The sequence below is a fragment of the Dreissena polymorpha genome, chromosome 10, assembly GCF_020536995.1.
Source record: "Dreissena polymorpha isolate Duluth1 chromosome 10, UMN_Dpol_1.0, whole genome shotgun sequence".
NCBI lineage: Eukaryota > Metazoa > Mollusca > Bivalvia > Myida > Dreissenidae > Dreissena > Dreissena polymorpha.
Window position 1 is genome coordinate 15,686,515 of NC_068364.1, and position 22,525 is coordinate 15,709,039.

General features: G+C 36.7%; 3 protein-coding genes across 10 annotated transcripts in view; 1 reads left to right on the top strand and 2 right to left on the bottom strand.

Moving 5' to 3' along the window:
- Positions 1-8,299, top strand: part of LOC127848596 (interferon alpha-inducible protein 27-like protein 2B) — a 43,745-nt gene extending 35,446 nt beyond the window's left edge. For all 3 annotated transcript variants that reach the window (XM_052381146.1, XM_052381148.1, XM_052381147.1), the window contains exons 2-3: positions 5,098-5,368; positions 6,478-8,299. In XM_052381146.1, the coding sequence (XP_052237106.1) occupies positions 5,098-5,368; positions 6,478-6,941 (735 nt within the window). In that variant the 3' untranslated portion in view covers positions 6,942-8,299. The remainder of the gene's footprint in view (positions 1-5,097; positions 5,369-6,477) is intronic.
- LOC127848591 (uncharacterized) lies at positions 2,473-4,966 on the bottom strand. Its single transcript, XM_052381136.1, has 2 exons — positions 4,824-4,966; positions 2,473-4,544 (listed from the first exon to the last, which is right to left on the bottom strand). The coding sequence occupies exons 1-2, from the start codon at positions 4,836-4,838 to the stop codon at positions 2,715-2,717; spliced, it is 1,845 nt and encodes a 614-aa protein (XP_052237096.1). The 5' UTR covers positions 4,839-4,966; the 3' UTR covers positions 2,473-2,714.
- Positions 8,300-9,142: 843 nt separating the features above from the next.
- Positions 9,143-22,525, bottom strand: part of LOC127848594 (protein FAM126B-like) — an 81,340-nt gene continuing 67,957 nt past the window's right edge. For all 6 annotated transcript variants that reach the window (XM_052381140.1, XM_052381141.1, XM_052381142.1 and 3 more), the window contains 5 exons: positions 20,500-20,714; positions 19,501-19,695; positions 16,667-16,754; positions 14,505-14,664; positions 9,143-11,826 (listed from right to left, as the gene is read on the bottom strand). In XM_052381140.1, coding sequence (XP_052237100.1) covers positions 11,291-11,826; positions 14,505-14,664; positions 16,667-16,754; positions 19,501-19,695; positions 20,500-20,714 — 1,194 coding nt within the window. In that variant the 3' untranslated portion in view covers positions 9,143-11,290. The remainder of the gene's footprint in view (positions 11,827-14,504; positions 14,665-16,666; positions 16,755-19,500; positions 19,696-20,499; positions 20,715-22,525) is intronic.

Consider the following 22,525-nt stretch of genomic DNA (forward strand, 5'->3'; position numbering starts at 1 on the left):
ATGTTCATCCAGATACGCGATCAATGGAGATATTATCGACATAAACTGATCAGCATAACATGTACCGATACTGGTTGAACAAGGTCGTCATTTCATCCAAAACGGGCATTCAGCATTTATGACACACAAAAAGTGACAGACCCAGATGGGTCATAATCTCGTTCCCAGCCACATATCTTCAACGCCTATGTAGGATGGCCATGACTTAATGATCGACTATCCATTGTGACTTTTTGAAAAATGCAGCTGCAGCCTCGATTTTTATAAACCTGTTTATAATAATGCATACACATACTAAATCAATAAAAAACTTCCGACAGTACGTCTTCTTAAAAAAAGATAGTTTGACTATGTATAAAGATATTGACATCTATAAAAAAAAGACTAATAGTCGAACTATCTTTTTTTTAAGAACTAAACTTCTTCCCAAGCACACTAAATCTAGCCCCAGGCCTTAAGCCCCTACGGCGCTTTGATTCTTCCTTCCTGAACAACTACTGTCCTTGTACCGTTTTGAATAATGTGTTCTTTTTGACAAACCGACTCTTTTTATACATTTGTGTATCGATCCCTTCTAGCCATTTTGAAAGCGTGGCACTCGCTGTGCTCCGTAGAAAAACGTGCATTACAAATCAGTCGAAATCACGTGAAGTAGTAAGAAAACGTGGTATGTGTATACACATACCTGAGAAAACACATCATTTTTTGACATATGGGTCGCGACTAGTAAAACAACTGTTAACATTAATCAGAAAGATATCGCGCTTAATAACAGAATGATCACACAGAGATATAATCACTTACCCCATTTCAATTATTTTCCAGCTGACAATTTTCCCCGACACGTCTTTTTTTAGTGTATTTGCATTGTTTTTCTGGAGCCGAAGTGCATCTCACAGAATATCCATCCGACTTCCGTTGTTTTCACTTTCGTTATTAAAAACTCCGTTTAAAAGAATTATTTTTACATTCAGGTTGTTGAAGCGAATTATTATTATATATTTTAAATAAAATAGTATACCGTGATGAATTGAACGGAGTTTCGTATCGATCTTTCTGTCAGTCTGTAAGCGTACTATTTTGTGCGCAATAATACAAGTGCATGTGATTCGACAACAATTGTGACAACAATTGTAAACATTAGTGAAATGCTTCTTACAAAGTTATTTTTTGGAGTGTTTATGAGGTCTGATCATGCAGTTTGCACACATCAACGAAACAATCTAAAAGTAGAAATAATTCGTTTAAACGGAGTTTTTTTATAACGAAAGTGAAAACAACGGAAGTTGGATGGATATTCTGTGAGATGCATTTCGGCTCCAGAAAAACAATACAAATAAACTAAAAAAGACGTGTGGGGGACAATTTTCAGCTGGAAAATATTTGAAATATGGTAAGTGATGATATCTCTACGTGGTCATTTCTGTTATTTAGTGCGATCTCTTGCTGATTAATGTTAATAGTTGTTTTACTAGTTGCCACCCAACTGTCAAAATAAGTATGTGTTTTCTCAGGTATCTGTGTACACATACCCGGTTTTCTCACCACTGCACGTGATTTCGACCGATTTGTAATGCACGTTTTTCTACAGAGCACAGCGAGTGCCACGCTTTCAAAATGGGTAGAAGGAATCGAAATATAGAATCAATCGGTTTGCCAATTTCTTTATATTCCTTTACAATTTTATATGTCGTCTGCAATCTATTTCAAGTTGAGATGGTTTAAAATTTGCAATTTGGTTGAGAGGTAAATAACAAAATTGTTAAGCCTTTGAAATAGAATTGTGACTCTTATTATCCACCATACCTGGATTTTTAAAAAAAGTACTTACGTTTTAGTTAATTTTAGAACTTTGTTTAGGAAATTTATCCAAAAAAGGCAGTTGAATAAAAACTCACTTGTTGTTTTATGACAATAATTTTCTTTGAAATGTTGCTAACTTGACCTTGTATATGTATATAGCTTTGTATTTATTCAACTTAAGGTAGTGCATATCCTTCCTAACTTGAGATTGAAATTTTGTAAATTAATGTAAAAATGTATTGGTTTTAAACCAAAATATGAATAAGCACACAAATATCGAATGTCAAAAATGTGTTTATGTTATTCTATCCGTCTTTAGCTTTTTTCTAGTTTACTTTTAAAAAAACACAAGAAATGACGTCACACGATGTACTACGTAACATATTTCGTAATAGGGTACTATGTAAGTCTCGTCATGTGACCACCGATATTTCTATTTTCGGTGCGTGTGACGCCATTAAATGGGTCGAAGTAGTCCGGCTAGTAGCCTGCAACCCGGGTGAGTCGCGGTACTTAAGGAATATTCATATGCGTCTAGAAACCATCTTCAAATATCAGATAAATAATTTATAAGGCAAACATATATGACTTAACTTCATTGGAAAATAGCCTTTTTATGGCGAAAATCCTTCAATTTTAACTGCGGTATCAACAAAAACAACACCACTGTCCGCCATTGTTGTTTATTTTCCCTCGCGGTTGACTCGCGGTAAATAGGTTAAACGACACTAATATTAAATTTAACATGAATAAACATAAAGATCTGACATACCATTCAAAGTAACAATCAATAACGTATATAACAATTAGAACATATGGAATTTAAGACATCCAATAAAATAAATATCACAGTTATGTTCAAGCAGTGTCTAATTTTAATTCTCAATATTCAAATAACTGTTCATGTTCATTCATTCTTCTGCGCAATGGGGACACCTGAAGAAGCTATCTCGCCTCAAGAAACGTACATCAGTGCAGAAGCTCAGATGTACCCAATGTGCACATACACTACATTCACCCCATTTCACAAAAACAACCGAAACATCCTTCCTCAATGCAGGTGGACTACTTTTCTTACACACACAGCATACGTCATCTGTGTCACTTTCAAGAGATGAATCTGACTCATAATCAACGAGTGTAAGTGGCCGCCCTGGTTTTGCTGGAATTCCAGATGTCGATGGCTGTTGCTCCTGTTGTTGTTGTTTGGCCCTATGTGTTTCCACCACTTTTTGGACCTTTGAGTCCCTCTTCAATTGCTGTTGGCGCAGTGAAATAGTGTTCGCCTCAGTTTGAAGATTCCCAACAATCTTCACTGGTGGGATGAATTTTTTCTTAGGACGCTGCACAACTTGTTTGATCGTTCTTGAATTCAAAAACAATGTTGCAGTGTCAGATTCGGTCCTTGGTGCTGCCACCACCTCAGATACTGGGTCGCTCTCAGTCCTTGGTGCTGCCACCACCTCAGATACCGGGTCGCTCTCAATCCTTGGTGCTGCCACCACCTCAGATACCGGGTCGCTCTCCTCAATGTGCGCATTGGGATATATAGATGATGGGGCTGTCTGGACATCAGTAATGGCATTGGCATTGAATGGGTAAATGCCAGACTTCCTGAAAGCTGATGTAATATTTTCAGTGCAGAATGCCTTGGTGAAGGGCTTAGCAGTGAGCCTAGCGATGTCTCTAGTAGTTATGGACATTCCTGGGTTGGCATGCATGAAGGCCCGACATTCCCTATTGTATAACGCCTTCAGAGGTCCAAACACCCCAATGTCCAAAGGCTGTGTGAGGTGGCTGGAGTGTGGGGGAAGAACAAACAAAATTATGTTTCTCTCCGATGCCCATGTTGTAAGTGTCAGTGAGAGATGACTCTTGTGTCCATCATAGAGAACCAATGTGACTGGTTTGTCATCCAGGTTCACATTCAAGGCTGCATAACGCGCTAAATGGCTCGTCACGTACTCCTCAAAGATTCCCCGGTTTATCCAACCACTGTCAGACATTTTCCCCACGGACCCTGCAACCGCACCTTCTATGAAACAGTCTTGCCACCTCTTCCCTGGGAAAATATAAAAGGGTGGGGCATGGTTGCCTAGAGCATTGATACCCCCGACCATGGTGACATTCTTAGAGCGTGGAGAGGTCACTGCTTGGGCTTTAGCATCTTTCGCACAGACTATTTTAGGAGGCGAATGCTCTGTCGAAAACCCGGTCTCATCAACGTTCCATATGCGCTCTGGGGCATCAAGCAGACCATTGCGATGAAGAATGCTTCCTAGCTCCTCGAAGTACCGGTCAATCGTAGCCTTCGATGCCGTCTTTGCTCGCTGTAAGCCAAGCTTCTGAGGCTTAACAGCTTTAAGTTGGGCCCAACGCTGCATGTATCCATAGAACCAGTCCGAGCTTAGCTCCCCTTTGGCCCTGACATTCTTCCCCAGAGAACGGGCATAGTCTGCAGCCATGCACCTCACATCAGTTACAGAATACCCATAGCCGATATTGGCCATAAAAACAATATGGTCCGCCAACTTTCTCTCCTCTTCACAGGTAAAGAGTGTCTCTGCTCCATGTTTACAGTTAATGTCAACATTTTGCCTTGTCCTATCCCTCAATGTTGACTCCGGGACATTATACACTCTTGACGCTCTGTACACGGACATTCCTCCAAGCGTAGCATCAAACGCTCTCTTGAGGTTGTTCTTGTCGTAAGGCTTCTTCTTATGATTTGACTCTCTAATCTGAAAAACAATTTGAGTCTCATCTAAGTTCAACCCTCAAATCTATTAGCTAAATATTGAAGTGTTTATAGAGCCTGACCTATCGAAATAATTTTAAAAAATCGGTGGTGTGTAACCCCTTCACAAAGAGAATAATATTGGTAGTGTCTGACCCAAGCAACCGACAGCAGACGAACTTAAACAGCGAAAAAGTTGAAAGGGAAATTTCATTTTAACATGGATTTTTACATAATTTTGGTTAAAAATGATGTTTTAAATCGATTTTGGGTAGTTACTTACCAAAAATCTATTCATACTGGCAGCAAAAGATGTTTTCTTTCAGATTTCAAAAGTAGGTCACGCAGGTTTGTTTACAAACACAATCCAGAGGGCGCTAATGAAATACCGCGAGTCAAAACGACCCGCGACTCAACCGGGTTTGAGTATATGGTAATACGGAATTGGAAACAGCGAGTAGCGTAATATGGGATTTTTTTATTTCAACGATTGATACAACCTTTATTTTGTTAAGCATTAAATATGTATATAATAAATGACTTGATTGACACCACAGGTGCAGCAACGTGGCATATGCAGGTCGTATATGTCCTTCAAGTTTGATGACATGAGCGTTAACAACACTGAAGACTCAGAGTCCAAAAAATGGAACTCAAATGTGACAAAAGTTGTGGTCCCATTGGCCATTGGTGGTGCTGTAATTGTGGCTGCTCCGGTAGTACTGGCGGCAGGCGGGTTCGGTGCTGGGGGCGTAGTTGCCGGGTCAGTTGCGGCAAAACTCATGTCGGCAGCGGCAATCGCTAACGGAGGCGGTGTGGCGGCAGGAAGTAATGTGATAATATCATTGTGATTAATACATGTTTAAAGTTAAATTTAATTACACGTAATCTATAGGCGCTTTTGTTCTGCATTGCAGATATACATTATTGGGCTGAGGTTGTCAAATGCATATCTTTGTTAAATACTTCTCTATGTTATTGGGTAATATCAACATAAAAAAGTTATAGCAGGGTGCGGAAATCAATTATATGTTTGGGTTTGCAACAACAATAATTTTTTATGTCATTTTAAAATGATAGTTTTAGTATTTGTTACATACGGATTGTCAAATGAAGAAATCCAAACAAAAAAATGTATATGAAGATCTCTCGGTTCCAAAAAATGTCAAAGAAATGGTTTTGCTCCTTCCCCTACTAATAAGAGTAGCAGCATGAATAGTGTCTATCATTTCTGTTGACACTTTGGGGTTTTCAACAAATATCACTCTAAAAATGACATGTACTATGAACATGTTCTACATCATTACATGTGCTTGCGTATTTTCTCAAATTCTCATATGTCTTATGTTATTGGCTTATTGCAAGGAATTGGCGAATTTTAAGTGTTATGACCACACTCCAACACTTTCAACTTAATTGGTATCCAAGATGTTGAAGTCAATTAAAATATTGTGTTTGTCTAAAATTCTTTCAAGTGTTGCAACTACTGGTTAAGATTGTTATTCTTTTTATTAAAGAGTTTGGTCATATATAAAATGAGATTTGTTTAAAAATGCGCAAGAAAGTGTTTCTGCCCATGGTTATCTAATATGGCGAGCATGAATTGAAACACAAGATGCCAGAGAAACTGGATTATGTTTTAAAAATTTGTCTTCCATATATGTGTCATGTGTAAATAAAAATGTTTGAATAAATTCAAGCATTAACTCTTTCAGTGCTGGAACCGAATTTGAAGACCTTTGCAAACAGTTTGGATCCAGAATAGACGCCACAAAGCATGGCGTCTCATCAGGAACCAAACTGTTTGCTATTCTGATAGTATTCTTTGAGTTTTTTTTTTGAAGAAAATGGTAATTTAAGAAATTTAGCATACGACATTTGAGCAGACGACAAATTTCCCAGCATGCAAAGGGTTAATGATTTTGTTGTGCACACAGGTACAATAGCGATGCTGCAGTCAGCAGGTGCTACAGGGATTGCTTACTCCTTATTGGCTGCCATAGGGGGCACTTCAGCATTGGCCACTGCTGCTGTACAGTCTTTTGTGTCCAGGCCACAAACAACGGGGCCCGTCTCGACAGAGGTCAAAGCTACCGAACAGGCCGCGTCACAGACCAAGGGGCTTGGCTCTGCTGGGGTCACCGCTGCTTTATATGGGGCTGCGTCCAAAACGCATGCAGCTGCCTCTTATTCAATGGCTGCAATAGTGGGTGCTTCTTCTAAGGTCCCAGGTGCTTTACAGAATGCAGCCTCCTCCTCATTGTCGGCCATAGGAGGAGCCGCAGCGTGGGTTGGGCCGACTTTAACTGCAGTTGTATATGGGACAAAGACCGCAGAGTCAAAGAAGACACAGGATGGGCAGTCAAATGGCAGCAATGGAAAAAACAAAAACAAAATTTGATTAGAGTTTTATGGCCGCAATGGAAAAGAAAATGACAAATGACAGTTTTTTGGCATATAGTTAACTGTTTTGCATTTCATTACCTGCGCTATATATGTGATTTCTGTTATCATAAACAATTCTTTATCATTTTGTTTTGCCATATCTAATTTATAGTATTTATTATTTGTTGAAGTAGAGTTGCAATGAAAAGTTTAAAATTTGTGTCATTTACAAATGTTATCATTTTGTGTGCCATACTTATCAAAAACACGTCCAGTGTAACGGGATATCTTTCGTTGTTAGAAAGATGTTATCTTTTTATGCCCCCGGATCGAATGATGGGGGGTATATTGTTTTTGGCCTGTCTGTTATTCTGTCCCAAAACTTTCACCTTGGTCATAACTTTTTCAATATTGAAGATAGCAACTTGATATTTGGCATGCATGTGTATCTCATGGAGCTGAACATTTTGAGTGGTGAAAGGTCAAAGTCAGCCTTCAAGGTCAAATATATGGCTTCAAAGCACAGTAGGGGGCATTGTGTTTCACAAAGACACCTCTTGTTTGTGTAAAGGCTTGCATTAAAGGACTTGCACAGTTTATTTGGATATGGATTCTCATATTTCTGAATAATTCAATAGCTCCTTGATGCTTAACATCAACATTACTAGACTTGAAAGGTGTAAAACACAGACCAAACATAAAATTAGGTTAAGCATTGAACAATCAAATCATAGTTGCATTTTGATTAATTTTCATAATTTTCATAGATAGATGCTACGTAATTGTTATGCAAATTTCTATAAGGTAATTATTTGTTAAAATTAATGTTGCTTCCTTGAATTCTTCAAAAATATAAAGATATAGTGTAATGCATCTTTTTACAATTTTGAGTTTGAAGATTTTCTATATGAACTTTTATCAAGCCAACCAAAAAATTAAAATAAAAAAGGTTTATGTCATTAAAGGAGTAAGCAAATGGGCTATGAATGTACCTAATGAAAGAAACTAATTTTTGCTTGTAGTTGTTCATTTCCAGGAATGTGTTAAACCCATCTAGTTATGCTCACAAATCAATCTGATTTTTTATCCCTTGATGTCTTGCAAGTTTGCTATGGCATTAAAAAGCAAGTATTTTTTCTTTTTAATGAGCATTTTCTTTTCAATAGTTGAATTACTTTTGTTGTAACGCAAGTTAAATGAACAATATATATTTTTATTTTATAAACCTGTTAAAAATGTTTATACAATGCACATCAGTTTGTTTTTTGAAGCATTTGTTATTTAATATAATATGCTTGCAGGTTATTATTTGCAATTACATGTATGTACAATTGTAATTAGTTGAATGTATGAAATAAACATAGTACAAATCCAGTCTTTAAATATTTTGCCTGTGTGGTGATAGAGAGCTGTAAAGGCGTGTGTTGATATGGAGTTAATATGTTCTACTGCTCAGTTTACCCAGGGGTGTTTGTATAGGACCCTGGTTTACCAAGTGTATTTCAATTCTCTTAAAATCATGTGGTATGTATTTGGTGGCATAAGTCTGCTGTTATTTCAGTATAACTTAAGCAATACCAAAGACCTATCAAATACATGGCATGCGTTTTGAAGTAAATATACAATATATCAGTTTGAACATTCTATTATTATCTACTGGGTACTTAACATGTCTGCTCATCAAATCCTTAGTATGGCCACTCTCTCCTTACCGTTGATTCACACTGGGCAGTTGTCAGTTACTGGTACATGTATAATATGAGCCGCATTCTGAGAAAACTGGGCTTAATGCATGTGCGTAAAGTGTCGTCCCAGATTAGCCTGTTCAGTCCGCACAGGCTAATCAGAGACGACACTTTCCGCCTAAACTTGATTTTCAGTAAGGAGGGACTTTCTTTGAACCAAAATTACCATAAAAGCGGAAAGTGTCATCCCTGATTAGCCTGTGTGGACTGCACAGGCTAATCTGGGACGACACTGTATGCACATGCATTAAGCCCAGTTTTCTCAAAACACTACTCATATGTGGACTAAGCGCTTGTCAACTAGATAATCCAGGAAATGTGATAAACACACCAACAAACAAAAAACAAAGTCTATATGTCATAAACAGACAGTACATTGGCATGAAACCTTGTTTTTTTAAATAAGAACACAAACACAATGCATTTTTTTTATTTATAATTTATTATGTTTTTGCATAAAAACTAACTGCAAACATTGCATGACAACAATGGACTTATTACAACAAAAGAATACAAATAATATTTAAGATGTAAACCTATAGTTTGTCACAATAGAAACAAATAATATCTCCCAACATCACATGTTGTAATATGTAGCAAGATGATTAAGAACCTCAAAGTTGAAAATGGGGCATTACTGTTATACTTGTTAAAGTAGGATGATACTAAATAGTACATGAACAGCTTCATATCATAAGGAACAGAGCATGCAAGTTTGATATAGAATTTATACAGTGTGGGAGAACACGTTCAAGACAATTGTGTCCCTACAGAAAGACGGACAGACTTCAATTGTGATTTCAGTACACCCCCATTTACTTTTTATACAGGTGTGGGGGTTGTGGGAATATAAAACAAATTGACAAAAAGAGCTGTCTACATAGGATGACATATGCCCCTGAAAAACACTTTGATAGAAGTTATGAGCATTTTTCAAAACCTAAACGCAGATTTCGAAACCTAAACGCCGATTTAAGTTCAAGGTCAAGGTCACAGGGTTCAAAATTTGTGTGCGCATGGAAAAGCCTTGTCCATATACACATGCATACCAAAATGAAGGTTACATCTGAAGCGACAAAGAAATTATGAGCATTTTTCGAAACCTAAACGCACAGACGGACAGTGCGATCACTATATGCCCTCCTTCGGGGGCATAAAAACGTGACTTACATAAACATAACATTAGTATATAAGACATGCCAGATAGATATGTAAAGCAAGCTAAATGTTTATGTCAACTTAAACATTTGCAGATAATATTTGCATTATTATTGAATTGCTAATGTTCAGTTTATATGATATATAGAGAATAACAGGTTACTGCCTGATCTTTTTGTAATATATCAAGCAAGGCTTAAAATAATATAACAGCGAGGTATGATAAATCCATATAATACCTTTTATCGTTAGCACTAAATCATTTTGTTCATGCATACAATCACATTTGTAGAACAGTCCAACAATAAACAACACTGTACAGCAAAATAAATAATTCTCTTTTACAACCAAAACTCGATTTCTATCTTTATCATAAAAGCATCCCATTAGACCTAAATACCATAACTGAAGATTAAGTCTAACAAGTTCATTGCATAATGGTAATTCAAAAATGTATTCCGTGTTGACTGTAATGGGTATTGGCTTTATATTTTTGCAATGTTCTAAGCTGTCTGTGGGCAGACGAAGGCCATCTTACTTAACCCTTTACCACTTAGATACGTATTTGTAGTCCCTTAGAAACTTAAATTTTATTAACCTTTCTTTTTTCAATAGTTTCATGTTTTAAAGGCACATTTCAAACCCTTATATACTGATGAGCAGCAAACAGCATAAAACCTGAACAGACTGTGAGTAACTTGCAGGCTGTTCTGGTTTTATGCTGTTTGCACACAGCCATTTTCACTTCGCTTCTGAGTGGGGAAGGGTTAATATGCCTCTCTTAATTGATTTCTATGTATAGCACATGTGCATGAAACAGATATTGATGAATATATCGAAATATTTTGAAACAAGTTTAAATATCTGTATATAGAGTTAATTTGATAAAAATTAATTTCAAAATCCTAGTACTCTCACAATATTTCTCAAACAAACACGTGTTTGTTCACGAGTCCTAGGCTATTCTTTATTCGTAAGTTTAGGAAAGGATGTCCATATTGAAATCAAGAAACAAAGCAATGAGCTTACACAATTGACAAAAGGTCCTGAAACAAGAGCTGTCTCCATCAGAAGACATATGCCCCGAAAAACACTTTTTGAAACCTAAACGCAGATTTCTAAACCTAAACGCGGACGCTAAGTTCAAGGTCAAGGTCAGAGGGCTCAAATTTTGTAAGCGTATGGAAAGGCCTTTTCCATATACACATGCATACCAAATATGAAGGTTACATCTGAAGCGGCATAGAAGTTATGAGCATTTTTCGAAACCTTAACGCAAAAGCGTGACGGAAGGACAGACGGACAGTGCGATCACTATATGCCCTCCTTCAGGGGCATAAAAAGGTCCTGAAAGGATGCCCAAATCTAAATAAAGAAACTAACTTATGGCCTAACACTAGGTCAAATACCTTAAATACCTTGACACAAAATCAATGGTACATGTGTATAACTATTCATGAGGTCAAAGGTCAGTGCTAAAGTTTTCTGAGCCAACAGAACCTCCAGAGAGGTTCCTCGAATGTCCGACCGCCATCTTAGTATTCTTGACATCCTTATTTACAATGCTAGTTTTCGCAGAGGGCATCGACTCTGCACCCATCTTGGCACTTTTACCATCCTTATTCACAGCACTTGTTTTCAAAGATGGCGTTGACTTGACCGCCACCCCAGAGGAATGTTTCCCGGTAAAGGGCGAAGAAGAGGCATCAGATGCGTCCTTCGTTTTTGCGAGTGGCATGAGTTCTATTGTATCTACCCCGCTCCTATGCTGGCCTTTCACAATGCTGACATTTACGCTATCGATAGAAGAATCCCCATTGCTAATACTGGAATTATTTGCATTGGAAGCGTTTCTAAGCTCCTTGGCTCGTAACTTCTCCATCGACTTTTCCTTCTTTGCTGGCTTCTGTTTCACAGGCTTTGTTGGCTTTATGGGGGATTCGTCCTCTACAATTGTTGGCAACTTGCCAGCCTCATCTGGCTGCATTGGAATGTCGTCTGCAACAAAAAGATATCATACAGGAATTTTTAACTAACTCATTCCTGTTGCAGTTTGTAAAGTCAGTTTTCTTAAATTATATAAGCAATATAGATTTTCTGTTTTATATATCATAGACCCTTTAAAGGAGAAATTGCTAATTATGAGATATTTCTCCTTTTTCTCCACATGGCGTCTCATCAGGATCCAAACTGTTTGCTATTCTGATAGTATTCTTTGAAAAAAATCGAAGAAAATGCTAATTTTAGAAATTCAGCAGATGACATTTTAGCAGACAACAAATTTTCCAGCATGCAAAGGGTTAATGTTAGGATTAACAATTTGTTAGGCATTTAGGATCAAATGATAAACACACTGAAGAAGGTTATTTAGAATATGGCTGGCAAACTTATTTGTCCTTTTGATAAGACAAATTTGTACCAAATACCTTCCTTTTCACTTCTTCGATTTAATTGACTATAATCATGAAGTTTTTATTTCTTATTCCTACTGAAAGTAGTTGTGTGGCTGAGAAATTATTTTTAAGAAATTGAGCGTCTTAACAATTCTCTGAGTCATGCAAAAAAATTCAAAATATTTTAAATTACATTTATTAATTAAATTGCTTATTTGAATCAGAAACACAATACATCGATAGTTTTTTGTCATTTGTATTTATGGCTTTCATTTTAGTCAATCATTGCATTTGTTTTGTTTTAACATTTTTATGTATAAAAAAAAATAAAAAAAAATTATCAAATTTTAGTAATTATTTCAAAGAAAACTTGCAGAAACTCAATTAAATCTTCCTTACAGTGGATGAACATTACGATTTATGAGATTGAATTTCAGCAATTTCCAATAACGCAGCTTTCATGTTCCAATTTTCCCCTTTTATTACTAGCTATAAAACTAATTATACCCTCCAATAAATTGGATCAATTAGAACAAATGATGGTTATAAAAGAGATGACAAGTCTTTGACAATGTATTTTATAATCATCTTTCGTAACTGAATCATTAAAGCCTGGGGACATTTTACATTTTTATATTTTTTAATTTTATGTTTTATGCACTTAAATTCAAACAAAGCAATTTTAAAATTCTCAAGAAGCAGCATTATTAACGGAGAAATTAAATCTTCCTTTTTGTATTATTACCGAAGAACAAGCAATTTTAAAATCAAATAAATTAAAATAATAACCTTCCTATTAGAAATATTAGACATTAATTGCAAGGCTATTTTATTATAAACACCTAACTCAAAAGTATTTTCATAAAGATGCTGAATCTGTTAAATAATAGCCTTGTTTTGTAAATACCTTGTCGAAATATAATACAATAACAAATTAACAATAGATGTTCTGTTATTTTAGCTATCAAGTAATTTAGTATCTGTTTAGTTTGAAAAACATCCTACAAGACAGATGAGTCATGATTTTCAGCAGAAAAAAGTTTTCTTCATTTACTTACAGTGACATTGCCTAAATGTGCCTCCAATTCAAACAAATTTAACTCTTTACCACTTAGAAACTTATTTAACCCTTTACAACTTAGAAACTTATTTAACCCTTTACCACTTAGATAAGTATTTAACCCTTTACCACTTAGATAAGTATTTAACCCATTTACCACTAAGATACGTATTTTTTACACATTTGTAGTCCCTTAGAAAGTGAAATTTGATAAAAGACCTTTCTTACTAAATTCAAGTTTTTAAGGCTTCATTTCCTACCCTTTGACACTGATGAGCAGCAAACAGCATAAAACCTGAACAAACTGCGGGTAACTCGCAGGCTGTTCTGGTTTTATGCTGGTTGCAAAAGCCATTTTCACTGTGCTTCTTAAGGGGTAAAGGGTTAAAGTGACATTGCCTTAATGTGCCTCCAATTCAATTTTTTTAACTCTTTACCACTTAGAAACTTATTTAAACCTTTACCACTTAGAAACTTATTTAACCCTTTACCACTTAGATACGTATTTAACCCATTTACCACTTAGATACGTATTTTTACACATTTGTAGTCCTTTCCCCCATAAGAAGCAAAGTGAAAATGGCTATGTGCAAAAAGCATAAAACCAGATCAGCCTGCGAGTTACTCACATAGCCATTTTCACTTTTCTTCTGAGTTGGGAAGGGTTAAGTATTGTAAAATGTATCTTTGCTTTTATCACAACAGCTGAATTCCTTCTCAATATGTTCAGCTGAGATCATTTTTCTATACTTAGTAACAATGACCTTGACCACACCTATCCCATGTTCTATATTAAGTAACAATGACCTTCACCTTGACCACACCTATCCCATATTCTATATTTAGTAACAATGACCTTTACTTTGACTACACCTATCCCTCACCTTGACCACACCTATCCCATGTTCTATAATTAGTAACAACGATTTCCACCGTGACCACACTTATCCCATGTTCTATTTTTAGTAACAACAACCTCCACTGTTACCACACCCATCCCCTGCACATGAGGAATCTACGCATAAAGTGAACACTATATATTCTCATTTTGCACAAGACCTGAAAATTTTAAAATAGTAATATAAATAAAAAGCAGCTTTAGACAGATTTTCTAAAAACAGACTTAAAAATCTTCGAGAAATTCAGGCAAATGGTTAATCTTTTAGTTTTTTTACATCAGAGATAGGCCCTTGTTTTCCTAAAATGACGATTCTATCAATTACCGGGTAATTTCTTAGTTCTAAAAGAGGCATTCGTGATGGCCGACTTGGACAGCGTGTAGTTGGATGATGATGTTGGCAAGGCCAGACTGAGTCCGATGGAGCTGTCATCGTGCTGACCTGATGGGTTTTCACGCAGCGAATTCCCGATTGCATTAGTAACCTGGAACATGATAATATATGTACATTGTGGAAATGCTGACAGGTTCTCCCCAGCAAATTCCCGATTGCATTAAATACCTGGAACATGTTTCAAATTTTAAAGGCTTCATTTTCCAACCCTTAGATACTGATGTGCAGCAAACAGCATAAAACCTGAACAGACTGCGAGTTACTCACAGGCTGTTCTGGCCTCTAATGTGTTTACAAGGTAAATATTGGTGACAGACAACGCCTTACTAACGACAGACAAAAAGAGCTGTGCTCAGGTGAGCTAACCAAACAATACAAACAACAAAACACTGTATCAAAAGCCAGGAATAATCATCTCTGGTAGCGCTGAAAACCTCTCCATTGCAGCAGATGTCATATTTCAGATGGGGAGTTGTAAATATCCAAACCCTCAGGCTAATCAAGTTAGCAGGACTGTTTCAATCCAATTACATGCTCATGGGACACCCACATACATCTCGAGTTATGTCTGGGAAACAACCTCCCAAAATCTCCTTCCATAGCCTTTGCATTTGAATTTCTATGTTAACATTTTCACAGTTCTTTTACTCACGCCTCACAACCTCTCACTTTGCAGGAAAAAAACGCCCTTTGTCTGCCAAGATCTCTTGGACAAAACACAACTTGTCCTTTTTTTAATAAATATTTACAAAGATCTATAATCTGCCAGTTCATGAAACATAAGTCAAGCCTTAACATTCACACAGCAAAACTGAGTAATACCCTTACTTTTGTAAATGTGACATGTCTCTGAAAATGCCTACTCTCAAATGGAGGCTGAAGGTCATATGTTTACAAAAGATTGATGAGATTTGTTACACAGATAATAATTTTGATTAAATATACTAGAATGATATCAACTTTCAACTTAATTTAACTTATATCAGTCGCATGATGGCTTAATACACGTCATTCATAATGTTTCTAAAGGAAATATTTGTGTCGTGCTCTGTGAAAAAGGGGTTTAATGCATGTGCGTCAAGTGTCATCCCAGATTGGCCTGTGCAGTCCACACAGGCTGATCAAGGATGACACTTTCCGCTTTATGATATTTTATGTTTAAAGAGTCTCTAATAAGCAAAAATCAAGTTTAGGGGAAAGTGATGTCCTCTGTGACGACACTTTACGCACATGCATTAAACCCCTTTTTCACAGGGCACGGCTTATTTGTAATTAGAGACCCTGATAACCAAAATAGTTGAATGAAAGAACCAAAACAAAGTTGGTTGTTATTTGAAATGGATGAATTTTTGTTAACCTGACATCAAAGTTTGTACGCATACCAAAAGTGGTGAGAATAATTAACCCAAACTTAAACTTTAAATCCTTAAAAAAAATGCTCATGAAACCATATATGAACGGTAAAGGTTAACTTATTGTGTTCATATCACATTTAAACCTTTACCACGTAGATTTGTTTTTTTGGCGCATTTGTAGTCCCATAGAAAGCTAAATTTAATTAAATACCTTTCTTACTAAATTCAAATTCTAAAGGCTTCATTTCAGATTCTTAGATACTGATGAGCAGCAAACAGCATAAAACCTGAACAGACTGTGAGTTACTCGCAGGCTGATCTGGTTTTATGCTGTTTGCACATAGCCATTTTCACTTTGCTTCTTATAGGGGAAAGGGTTTAACATTTCCAGGATAGTTTTCATGTTGCAGGATCAAATGGACAAGCATGCTATTGAATAAGTACATGTAGATGCAAGGAAACATATTATGAGAACTTTGCTATTTGATTAAAACGACTGCATCAGTCTGTCAACACCCACACCAGCACATACCAGAGATCGCCATGGCGTGGTGGATAGGGTGCCTGCCTAGCGATTGGGAGGTCACTGGTTTGATCCCCAATATGGGAGCGTTATTTAGATCTCCCCCATAGACACCAAGTACTGGTTCTAGTCACAGAAAACTGACTCAAGAGCGTTTCAAATAAGCTTTAAGTTGTAATTGAGCTTAAATAAATAGGTTTAAACTTAACACATACCAGTAAAACATCAGAGTAGAGCTCATACTCTGCTCTATTGTGAATGTCCACCACTGCCTGTATGCCTGGCCCAGTCTGACCATTGAACCTGCAATAGAGGCACAACCTGCAATAATGTGACTAAGCATGCAATAGGACATCCTCTGCTGACTGTATTCCTGCACCTTTTTGACGATTGAACCAGGAATAGAGACAGAATCCAGCACTGCTTGCATGTCTGCCCCTTTCTGAACCATGAACCTGCAATACGACTAGTAAATATTATTTAGCAATACGTTATCTACCACTGATTGTATGCATGCCAGCAGCTTTTTTGCTATTGAACCTGCAATATTGTAAGCAAACTTGCAATAAATAACCACTGAACCTGCAATATTGTAAGTACCGTAATTTCTATGTTTTCGGACACTTAAAAAAAAAAAAAATCGTGTCCAAAAACTTAAATACAAAAAATATTCACAAAATACAGGTGTCCGAAAACTTAGAGTCGAAAATTTAAGAGTCTGAAAATAGCGTCAGTTGTATCAACGACTATTGGTAATAGCACGCGCTTGTAAAATACCATGCCGTATAGTATAAATTACAGTTATATATGTTTGCATTGCATTTTAAATAATTTTAAATGCTTAATTTATCTGACAGAAAGTTACTACAAGGTTGTACTTTGACCAACGAGTTCAAAGATGAGCATGTGATGTACCGATACTCGCTAGTATGAACCTGAAATTAAAAATGTTTATAAAAAAAGCATACTATGAATTATTTGTTTGTTCATTTCCGATAGTTGTTGTCTAACACCTTCCATTGTTCGTAAAACTTGCAATAGGGTGCATAACACTTTGAAGTGTTGAGTATTTGTCACAGTTATTTTACTGAGAAGCGGTAGTACCATTGCGGTAGTTAATTGAACTGTTAATTGGCACCACCCCTGGTGGTCATAACGCTTATGCTATCGGGGGCGGGGGAAACCATTGTTTTATACCGGTTCACAAGGTTATTTACACAACAAGCAAATTCGTTGAATAAATATCCCCCGCCTATATGCTTCTGGACACAAAAGTGTTATATTTGACACTCAAAAAAGCATCAAGATACAAAGGGCCATAACTCCTTTATCATCCAATGGTGTACAATGCCATTTGGCATGCATCATCCTCTTATCAATATATATTTTCATACCAAGTTTCAATGAAATCCGCCAAAGCACTTCCAAGATATTGCTCCGGACACAAAAAAGCATTTTTCCAAGATACAAAGGGCCATAACTCTGTAATTAACAGACGGTGTACAATGCCATTTGGCGTGCATCATCCTCTTATCCATATATATATACTCATACCAAGTTTCATTGAAATCCGCCAAATCACTTCCAAGATATGGCTCCGGACATAAAAAAGCATTTTTCCAAGATACAAAGGGCCATAACTCTGTTATTAACAGATGGTGTACAATGCCAATAGGCGTGCATCATCCTCTTATCCAAATATATACTCATACCAAGTTTCATTGAAATCCGCCAAAGCACTTCCAAGATATGGCTCCGGACACAAAAGTGCCGGACGGACAGACGGACAACGCCAAATCAATATACCTCCGCCTATGGCGGAGAATAATAACGCAAATGTAATGGTCCGTTGCCCTCAGGCATGCACCTGCCATGTTTTATGATGTTAATCTGGTTGTAAAACCCCATGATCGAAGTGTCATTAGATATCGAAAACAGGACCAAAATTTGGTAAAATAGCGATGTAAAATATAGTGTCCGAAAACTTAGACACATTTATTATGGACAAAACTCGTGTATCCGAAAAATTAAGAGTCACACAAAATAATTATTTTTGTTAAAAATAGGGGTGTCCAAAAACTAATAGTGTCCGAAAACATAGAGTAATTACGGTAAGCCTGCAATAACTGACCATTGAACCTGCAATACTACTAGTAAACCTGACAATTACACATCCAATACACCAAACACAATAATTTACACTCTAACCTGCAATAAGCAGAAACCCTGCAATATGATTTGTAAGCCTGCAATAAGAAGCCTGCAAATGATTGTATGCATGCCCATGCCTTATCAATGAACCTTCAATAGAGGCAGAGAGCCTTTGACTAAATGTAGCAAATGTATACATCATTAATTGCATATTATTAATCATTTCTATAAGCATCAGCAAAGGTTACAAAAGCATTATATTATAACAATCATACTATAACTATAATCAAACATTATTTACAATCTAAATATAAACCAATTTATGCCTTAAAGGGATCTTTTCACGGTTTGGTTAATTGACAAAATTGAAAAAAGTTGTTTCAGATTCGCAAATTTTCGGTTTAGTTATGAGTGAGGAAACAGTATTACGGAACATTTGCCATGGACTAATATAGCCATTATAATTATGCATTTTTTGACAATTTAAAAACCTAAAAATTATTAAGCGTTGCAACGCGAAATGATTGAATGATTTGGAGAGTTCTGTTGTTGTCGTTTAAATTAATGAAACTACGAAGATTGCTTATATAACGTATAAAATACGCATCTTATGTATGCTTGGCATGATAGCTCTGTTGGCTTATGCATTTTTACTTCAGGATACTGGAGGTCACTGGTTCGAGCCCTGCTGCAAGCTACTTTTTTTCCTTTTTTAAATTTAATTTTGATTTTTTACTGGAGATTTAAAAATTTTATGTTTACATTAATCAATATAAAGCATTTAATGACAAACTTCAAAACATGCCAAAATCTGTGAAAAGGCCCCTTTAAAAGAAAATTCACAATACAAAATAACACAAAACAATACAACAATTTTGATGATGCATGGTACACTCACATGATGAAGTACAGGGAACTGAGCATCTCTATCAGCACAGCCGGTCCAACTTGGATCCGTGGCTCCAACTCCCCAACATGATTGGCTGACGATGTGGACAACACAACAGTGTCCAGTGTACAAGATGACTGGGCCACCAGATGGTCCAGATTGCAGTCGCTGGGTATTCGCGCTGGAAACCCTACTGTTACTATCCTGTAGATGACAAGACTGTTAATTTGATTCTTAACCACTCAGATATTAACAAGTTTGTAGTCCCTTAGAAAATCAAATTTAAAACAAGACCTTTCTTTCTAGATTCAAGTTTGTTAGGCCTTCATATCAAACACTGAAATTAAGATACTGATGAGTAGCAAACAGCATAAAATCTGAACAGACTGCGGGTTACTCACAAGCTGTTTGGGTTTATGCTGGTTGCATATAGGCAATTTTACTTTGCTTCTGAGTGGGAAATGGTTAAGTTTTTGCAGTTGTCAACAGTTTGTCAGTCATGTCAAGGTGGTCGGTTAACCCTTTGCATGCTGGGAAATTTGTCGTCTGCTTAAATGTCGTCTGCTGAATTTCTAACATTAGCATTTTCTTCGATTTTTTTCAAAGAATACTATCAGAATAGCCAACAGTTTGGATCCAGATGAGACGCCACGTTCTGTGGCGATCATCTGGATCCAAACTGTTTGCAAAGGCCTTTAAAATTCGGTTCCCGCACTATAAGGGTTAACCCTTTCCTGCTTGGTACTGCAAAATTGGATACCGTTGTTGTCGGCTCAGGTACTACTAAATTAACAGTACCTTGGGTAACTCCTAAATATACTACAATGTACCTCGGGTATGGAAAGTACACTTACAAGCATCCGGCCATACTATGAGGTACTTTTCTAGTATATTTCCCTTACTCTGGGTACTTTGTAGTATACTTAAAGAGTATCCCGGGTACTGTATAGTAGTACTGGTACCTGAGCGGCCAACAACCAATCCAGCCTCAGTACATACTCCACACACCTTGAGCACATCTTACTGAAGACCTTATGCGAGCGTGCAGACAACAGCGCCACATTGTCATGGTAACACTGGAGGAGGTAGGCGAGAACGCTGGCCCTGTTCTGACCGTTGATGTTCTCCAACTGCGGCCGTGGTCCGTCCCTGAGCAGGCTCTCCTCAGCGTTAAATCGTGCCAGGGTGCTCTCCGTGATTGGGGACAGGCTGAGGTTCTGGGCCTGTGCAGGAGAATTAAGAAAGTACCAGGTAAACAAGTGTTTCAAAGAAGTGTAATTTTAACAGCAGTACCTGAGGTTTATTCTTAATTCATATGTTTTAGTTTTCAATGGCATGTTTTTGAATCTAAACATGTTGTTCCCCAATGAATAATCTGTTTTTGGTTAAAAAATAAAATGAATTTTGTAGAGGACCCCTACATAGTTTTGGATACCAAATATTTAACCTCTTGGGCTTTCAGCTTTAGAGATTTTTAAAGTTTCTTTTTTTATATCTAGAATTTGCCCTGGTTATTAAATATGCAGTGGGCAGAAATGATTTTAACAACTTCAAAAGAGATTCACCCAAGGAATCTCATTCCTGTAAAGTTTCATGAATTTCTGCACAGCTGTTTAGGGGAAAAGGTCGTATGAACAAAAGGTTGCCACAAATCATGCCTGACGACCCAAGACAAACAACAAACACAAACAAAAGGCACTGACAAAAGCATGCCTTGTGCATTACAATTATGAGCTATGATAAAAACAACTTCTTTACCATGCTGTATAAAGAGACACAAACAAGAGATGTGTTCGTCAGAAACACAATGCCCCCTATTGCGCCGCTTTGAAATAATAATTTTTTTGACATATGACCTTGAAGGCTGACCTTGACCCTGAACTTCCACCACTCAAAATGTGCAGCTTCATGAGAACGCCGCTTTGATTTTGATTTTTTTTTTACCTTTGACCTTGAAGGATGACCTTGACCCTGAACTTCAACCACTTAAAATGTGCAGCTTCATGAGAACCCCGCTTTGAATTATTTTTTTTACCTTTGACCTTGAAGGATGACCTTGACCTTGAACTTCCACAACTCAAAATGTGCAGCTCTATGAGATACACATGCATGCCAAATATCAAGTTACACATGCATGCCAAATATCAAGTTGCTATCTTCAATATTGAAAAAGTTATGAAGAAGGTTAAAGTTTTGGTTAAAGTTGTGAATTTTTATATTGACCTTTGACCTTGAAGGATGACGGTGACCTTGACCTTTCACCACTCAAAATGTGCAGCTCCATGAGATACACATGTATGCCAAATATCAAGTTGCTACGTTCAATATTGCAAAAGTTATGACGAAGGTTAAAGTTTTGAATTTTTATATTGACCTTTGACCTTGAAGGATGATGTTGACCTTGACCTTTCACCAATCAAAATGTGCAGCTCCATGAGATACACATGCATGCCAAATATCAAGTTGCTACGTTCAATATTGCAAAAGTTATGAAAAAGGTTAAAGTTTTGGTTAAAGTTTTGAATTTTTATATTGACCTTTGACCTTGAAGGATGACCTTAACATTGACCTTTCACCACTCAAAATATGCAGCTCCATGAGATACACATGCATGCCAAATATCAAGTTGCTACGTTCAATATTGCAAAAATTATGAAGAAGGTTAAAGTTTTAGTTAAAGTTTTGGGACACATATATTTGACCTTTGACCTTGAAGGATGACCTTAACATTGACCTTTCACCACTCAAAATATGCAGCTCCATGAGATACACATGCATGCCAAATATCAAGTTGCTATGTTCAATATTGCAAAAGTTAAGAAAAAGGTTAAAGTTTTGGTTAGTATTTGGGACACACACACGCACTCATACAATAACAGACAGGCCATAAACAATATACCCCAGATTTTTCGATCCGGGGACATAAAAAGAACAAAATAACACATTTTTGGCTTAACAGAATCAATGTCTAACAATCTCAATGGTAAATAGTTAAATAAATCAATTTTTCCGAAGCGAAAATTGGACAAGCATC